This window comes from Eleutherodactylus coqui, chromosome 10, assembly GCF_035609145.1.
Source record: "Eleutherodactylus coqui strain aEleCoq1 chromosome 10, aEleCoq1.hap1, whole genome shotgun sequence".
Taxonomy (NCBI): Eukaryota; Metazoa; Chordata; class Amphibia; order Anura; family Eleutherodactylidae; genus Eleutherodactylus; species Eleutherodactylus coqui.
Window position 1 is genome coordinate 133782254 of NC_089846.1, and position 7621 is coordinate 133789874.

General features: G+C 46.8%; 1 protein-coding gene across 1 annotated transcript in view; it reads left to right on the top strand.

Moving 5' to 3' along the window:
• Nucleotides 1-5080, top strand: part of LOC136580937 (sodium- and chloride-dependent neutral and basic amino acid transporter B(0+)-like) — a 38911-nt gene extending 33831 nt beyond the window's left edge. Inside the window, exons 13-14 of the mRNA XM_066581876.1 lie at nt 3669-3836; nt 4680-5080. Coding sequence (XP_066437973.1) covers nt 3669-3836; nt 4680-4847 — 336 coding nt within the window. The 3' untranslated portion in view covers nt 4848-5080. The remainder of the gene's footprint in view (nt 1-3668; nt 3837-4679) is intronic.
• Nucleotides 5081-7621: the final 2541 nt, after the last annotated feature.

Genomic DNA, 7621 nt, shown 5'->3' on the forward strand with positions numbered 1-7621 from the left:
GAGTACATTCAATTCTAATTGCACTTGAGAAAAAACGCAAAACGCAGAGAAACGCAAATCGCCAGTGGGTGGGCGCCCTTATGCTTCAATAATACCATTTGTATCGGCTGGTGCTGCTGCATAGCGATTAGTGGAATCACTGCGGCATCAGACACAAGGCTGTGCCCACTTTTTGCTGGCGTTATCTCCATTATCTAAGCTATGTAAGTGGCCTGAAGAAAGAGTCAGTCCGGCTCAGCCCAACGCAGAGCCCAATAAAGTTTATACATTGTGTCAAGTAATTCTGTACACAAAAAAACACTTCTTTTTTTTTTAAAGATCTGCTTTTGTGCTGCTGCATTCCAAGAATCATAACGTTTTTATTTTTCTGTTGATTAAATTCTATAAGGGCTTATTTTGTGGGATGCCATTGGGCAGGTGGAGATTGTTTGGCTCCGCTAAACTGCCCCCTCCTTCTACCCCCTCGCTGGCTCTCGGCAAGGGGATGAGGTGGGACGGGGCGGGAGCTAGTGTGCTAATCTCCCACACCCTCTCTGCCCCTTGTCGGCTGCCATTGCAAACAGCCAACCAGAGGCAGAGAGGAGGACGGAAGGGGGTCGAAGTTTAGCAGACACGCTGCTAAACTCCCTCCCACCTCCCTTCTCCGGTAGCTTCCATAGGCTCCCAGTATTCTGGCCGAAAGATAGTTCCTGAATAGGGATGAGCGAGTATACTCGCTAAGGCACTACTCGTCCGAGTAATGTGCCTTAGCCGAGTATCTCCCTGCTCGTCCCTAAAGATTCGGGGACCGCCGCAGCTGACAGGTGAGTCGTGGCGGGGAGCAGGGGAGAGCGGGCGGGAGAGAGGGAGAGAGAGAGATCTCCCCTCTGTTCCTCCCCGCTCTGCCCTGCAGCTCCCCGCCCCACGCCGGCCCCCGAATCTTTAGGGACGAGCGGGGAGATACTCGGCTAAGGCACATTACTCGAGCGAGTAGTGCCTTAGCGAGTATACTCGCTCACCCCTATTCCTGAACTATCCTTTCTGGCTGTCATAACCCCCCCCCCTCCCCCCCCCCCGCCGAAATGTGCACCGTATGAGCTATCTTGGCCGACTAAGCGCTTTTATGCCATGGGAATACACCCATGTAAACCAATGCATCAGGTGGGCAGCATATATCAGCCCGGCCGTGAAAACGTGTGAATGAAGCCTAAATAATATGTCAAATTAATTCTGCAAATCAGTACGATTATATCAATACCTAATTTATATAGGTATTCAAGCCTCTGTGTGCCATTTCAACCCATCAGACCACATGATCACGTTTCAGGGGTCTGATGGGTGAGAGAGGGAGCCCCCTCCCTCTGTCAGCCTATTACATACCACGGTTGCACTAACCACAGCATGTAAAGGGTTAAGTAGCGGAGATCGGTGCTTTTTCTGGGCCCTGCTGTTTGAGCAGCTGCCAGGCTGTTATCCAACAGACAAGCACCCGCTAGCCCTGGCATGAGACCCACAGGAAAATTGTACCAGGCTTCTTACGCAGTGATTGCATCAGAGTAAAGGACAGTAACAGCCACTATCAAAAAACGTATGGGCAGTCGTTAAAGGGTAAAGATTGTCTAAACTGAGTGTGCACTGTCTGGCTTTTAGACTGTATTTATACTGACGAGTGTGATATTGAGTCTAGAAACTTGGTCTGATATTGTGTTTGCAAAATGGCTATTTTTTATGGGAAAGTGATGCGATGTGCGAGAAAATTGCATTGCATAACTGAATGTGCAATTTTTATTAGGAAGAATTAAAAATCACATCACATTTGCATCAAACTTACATGTTCATGTGAGTGTGATGCAATCTTTTTTCTCACCCATTGGAAATATTGGGCGAGAATTCTATGGACTAGCTGAAAAATGGAACATGCTGAGATTTTTCAATATTGCAGCATCACTACAAGAGGAAAACCACCTATATCAATACACCCGGAGCAAATAATGGGTTATATTTTCTTGCAATGCACAGAACTCACACAGGTAACTCACTCGTCTGAAAGAACCCTTAGACAGCATTACTAAATAAATCTCATCACTGGTGTAACTATAGAGGATGCCATTGCACCCGGGCCCAGGAGCCTCTCTTCTCCATATAGGGAGCCCAGTACTATGAATAAAGCATTATAGTTGGGGGCCCTCTTACAGGTTTTGCATTGGGGCCCAGGAGCTTCAAGTTACGCCTCTGCATTAAGGGGTTAAGAGACGTTGGGAGGCCCCAAGATAAACTTTTGCACCCGGGCCCATGAGCATTTAGCTACACCGCTGAGTCCCATTGTTGGGTTCCAACCATTATAGCATAGGAGGCTGCAACTCTCCAGTGCCATAATGGTTAGGGCCATAGGCGTACCGGTAGGGGGTGTCGGGGTCGCAACGGCGACCCGGCCCCTGCGCTTGAGGGGGCTCAGAGGCCCCCCTCCAGCATATACAGCTCTACATTCCCGCTGTCGGCGGCCGCTTGCTAATTAGTGCAGTCCGGCCTGCCGACAGCACGAGTCAGAGAGTAGAGTAGGAGAAGAGAGGGGGGGGACTTGGAGAGAAGACAGGGGAAGAGGAGGGGGTAGGCAAAAGAGCAGAGAGGACACAGAAGTAGACTCACCGCACACGGGCACAGCACAGCAAGCCATCGAGTGGAGCAGGGATGAGGTCATCTCCCTGCTGTTTCCTCCTGCTGACACTGTGTACAGCTGCTCTCCTCAGCAGAGAAGTAGTCTGGGCACCAGGGTATGTATCTGCTTGTCTGCCTGTCTGTATGTCTTTCTATGTGTCTGTCTATCTATCTATCTTTCTTTCTTTCTCTATTAGGCCTCTTGCCCACTTGCTGAATCCCGCAGTGAAATCCGTGCATGCCTGCGGACCTGGAGAGGGAAAATACATTATACTCACCTCTCCGGACACTGCGGGGCTTCCCTCTGTGCTGGCCGGATCTTCTTTCTTCTGGTCGGCGGACGTGCTCGGCAGCGTGCCGCATGCATGTGCACCAATATTTTTAAAAAATCTCCTGTTCCCCCGCGTATCCTCGGCACAGCACAAAAACAGCTGCGGCTGTGCCACGGATATGAATGGCTTCGATAGGCTTTAATGGAAGCTGCGGGAGCCGTCTGCGCGGCAGATCCGCAGAAAAATGGCGCATGCTGCGATTTCTTCCTGTGCGTGTGACCCGCACTCTGGGAAGGAATCCCATCTGCATGCTTTTAGCTGCCCTAGCGATGCCAGTGCATCTCTATGGGCAGCAAGATGCACGGATCTCCCGTGCGGGTCCACGTGCGGATTTTATAAATAAAATCCGCATGTGGACATTGGCCCTCAGGCATAGATACGGGGCGAGGAGGAAAAAGGGTCCGTGGGGGCCCGAGCTGAACTTTTGCACCCGGGCCCCTGAGCCTTTAGGTACGCCCCTGGTTAGGGCACAGCTTACCAAACCCCCTGAGGATCACTGTACTGCAAAGCTGGAGAAAGAAGCCCCATCACACAACAGATGCAATACACTAATCCCTATAAAGCAAAGATAAATATGCAAATGTAATAGTGCACTTGAAGAACAGGTTGGAGACAGCACTACCTAACATATGTGAGCATGTACCTATAGAACACGAATGTCAATTATTTTATGTCCTCTCTTGTACTTTCTCATTTTTACAGGCCATTTTAATCTGGTCATTGGCCACCTATGAGGCTGCAGGATACGGGGGTGTACCATATCCCAAATGGGCAATTATAATTGGCTTCCTTATGGTTGTCTTCTGCCTGATATGGATTCCCGTTTTGGCGGTTGTAAAAGTAATTCAAGCTCCTGGCAACATTTTTCAAGTAAGTATCTCTCATACTTAAATCCGACCCACCATGGGGGTTTAGGCCCTCAAACGGCCACCAACCTGTTACCCAGGACCGTAACAACAATGTCATTATTCTGGCAGATTCGTATAATGTAGAAAAGGAACTTTGAATGCTATACCCAACTGAATGAGGCTGGAGCTGCTCCCCTGAATGGGGCCGCGGCCGCTCCCCCTATTGGTTGACATCGTATAGGCCAGATATATAATTACGAGCCACCTCTAGTCGCATTCGGCAAATATGCGGTAAAGCAAGGTGTACTATGCCAGGAAGGGGATCATCAAGCTTGACTATACAGGAGAACATCTGCTACTGGCATCTGAATCCACTATTAAAGGCTACTTTTTGCATTATTCTGAATGTGCGAGAATATAGAAGAACATCATTGGGAACCTGTTATCATCCTGAATGGATGGGCAGAGCCTAATGCCACACTGTTTGCTATTCACGTGAATGCTAGCCCTGCCAGGAACATACAGTGTGGCACTAGGCTCCACCCACGGTCATGGCCCTAGCTCCGCCCCCTTTCCCATCTGGTTTAGAGCTGTATTCTCCGGTTGTAGGATGGGTTTCCATAGGCTGCACAGACATTGGCCCTTTTGTTGAGTTTGTGGACAACCTCTTTAAATGACATGTTTTATGCCACTAAGCTGAATTAATATAATATAAATGTATTAAATTATAATATTATAAATAATATTCTGAATGTATATTGTTTTATATATATATATATATATATATATATATATATATATATATATATATTACATTGCTATCCTGACACAGTTCATACATAGCATTCTTGGTTATTCTTCATAGCGCATTGCAAAATGTTGTAGAGCAACTGAAAACTGGGGCCCGCGACTGAAAAAGAATCGTGGTGAGAGGTATCAGAATATGAAGGACGACACACCCAAGGAAACCAATACAGAGGTGGAGATTCCGGACATTAAAGGATTTGATAACATCTCATTTCAGAAAGACTGAAGCTTACAGGTTTCATCTATACATTACAACTAGCCTCGGGACTGTCCACATGGGGCACATTGTCTGAGGTCCAAGAGAGAACTTGATTTGCAACATGACGTTAGAACCTTTTGGTATTGCACAAGTCACGTTGTCTTGGTACACTATGCCTAAAACCCCTGTACAGAGTATAGTAATCAACTGCAAGAATAAAGACTTGTAAGCACCTAAGAGGCTATTGCAAGGAAACTCTTCATCTGTCTTGAGGATGTTTAAGATGTATGATACTACTGGGGATGATGTAGCGCCGGGGGCCGCATTCATCCCATCATACCATTCTGCATGGCCCCAACCATCTGGGCACAGTCATACTTTTCTATGTGTGGCTACTCACATGTACAATAACTTCCATGTCTGAGAAGAAGAGCAGTGGCACACAACTCAAGAACTGGGACAGGAAAGTATGAGTTTTGCATGTATAACCATCTCTGGGTTCCCTACATATCAAAATGGGGTCTTTTGATCCCTGTTTGGCTCTCCAGAAAGGAATTTATGAGTTACAGCTCTATGCATGTGGCTCTCTCCATTGCAGGTTGTGCAAATTGTAAAATGCTAGGCTACTACCACAACTCCTTCAATTGAGAGGGCTACATGTATGGTCTCCTACTCCATGGAGTCCTGATTGAAGGAGAAGGTTCAACCCTTCTCCCGATAGTTGAGTCTTGGAAGTGGAACCTGTCAATCATTTATGGCATCTACTTTTGGTACACTATAAATGTCTTAGGCGGTAATACTTTGTTAAGATTTATTGTGGCCCTTGAAAGATGTTCAATATGATAATATGGACCCTGGACCAGAAAAGGTTGTACACCCCTGATGCAGAGGAAAGAAGGATATGTAAAGCTAGGGATCTTAGTTTCTGTTAAAAGTCAAATCATTTTTGTGACTATTATAGTAGAAATAACATACAGTATGCAAAGGTATAGTTAGACATTCCTTTGAGAGGGTCAGAAAAGGTATAGTTTCTCCTTGGGGAGAGCACCTAGAAGGTGTGAGGAGACTATAAGGCCATGCATGCACCTCTGGGAAATATGCAAATTGAAAGATGGAACAAGGCAGCCTGTTAGAAGGCAGCAATTCCTGCAAATCAATATCAGACGTTTTCACAGGCCTTGCAACAAAGACTGGGGATACAAGCCAAAGCCTCAAGAAGGAAAAGATAAGATGAAGTTGTTTTGCCTCAGATTGTATCTAAATATCGGGGCTGAGTGATATGTTTGTGCCCCCTAGCATGCAAGGCACAATTTCTTCAACCGCCCTAATTCTAGTTGGAGAACTAGAATGGATGAGAAATGGGAAGGACATTTCTGTTAGTGTTTCTACAGTAGGGAGCTTTCTGACCTGATGGGTCTTCGGGGTATGTCTATGGATTGAAGTGGAATATTTTCCATTTTCATGTCACATTATAGGGATATGCAGTTATAGCAGAGGAATTGTGTAGGGGAAGGTTCTGCATCCTGTGGCTCTGCAGCAGTCTTCCTCCTTCGACTCTCAGCACGTCCAGCAACTGGAGAGCCATAATTTAGAGAAGACTGATCTAGGAGCAAGTGGGGTAAATTAGCGAAGGTCATCCAGGGCTCACTAGTTAGATGAGTTAAATGTCAATATGAATAGATATTAGTGAGAGTTTTATTCTTTGGTAGAAATGTTAAAAATAATTCTAAGAAAATATTTCTGGTTATGGTCGACGATTAATACTCACATACTCGGCTGTAACCCTTTCCAATCCACTGTCTCACCTCTAAAGACATTATGATTTAAGGCTGTACAGCTCCGATGTTGGAAGACGTCCGTCGGGGTTCTCTTACTGTATATTGCCAGCCTCTCTGCTGTCGGAGCCTATCCAACGTGTCACCTCATGCAGTACTGGCTTTAGCCAGCAGATAGCGCCGTTGTATAACAGCAGAAAAAGAGAAAGCCCCCTAGGAAAACGAGGATACAAATTGGATTGGAAAGGGTTAAAATCCTCTACAGCTATGTTGTTTTATAGTTACATGTGACCTCAGCAGCTAATTACTGTCCTGGCTGCATAATGACATCCACACTGCTGTTAGTGATTGGCTGCCTCGGTCACGTCTTGAGTACTTTTAATCTAAATGTCAAGTGTTACAATTTCCTGGTTACATTTCTATGAAGCAGTAAGGCCTCATGCCCACGGGCAAAGTTGAATTGCGGAATTCCCGCAGGTCACCTGCTCGGACGCTCCGCAGTTCAATATGCCCATAGGCAATCATTGGCACCCGCAGGTGATTAAATACCTGTGGCTGTCACTTTATCCGACTATGCAGATCGCACGTGTGGGATAAAAATCGCAGCATGCTCCATTTTCTGCGGATTCCCACATGGATGGCTTCCATTAAAATCAATGGAAGCCGTCCGATCTGCGGCACACCACTGTGCACGTGCCGCGGTTCCGCAGGAAAGCAGGAGATTTGAAAAAACCACTGCACATGTGCGCGGCACATAAAAGAAGATCCGACCGGGACGGAAAAGACCCACTGGACGGGTGAGAAAATGGCCAAGGCTGCGGGCATGGGTGGAATGCGCTGCAGGGTTCTGCACTTGGAATCCGCTTGTGCCCATGCACATGAGGCCTTACTCCCACAATTCAGCGCTGTTGCCTCCTGAAGACCATGTCGCGCTGGAAAATCAGACTCTTTTCAGAGTCTCGTGTGTGCGCTCTCTTATACAAGTCTATGGGAGAGTGCACACACAAAACTGAAAAGAGTCCGATT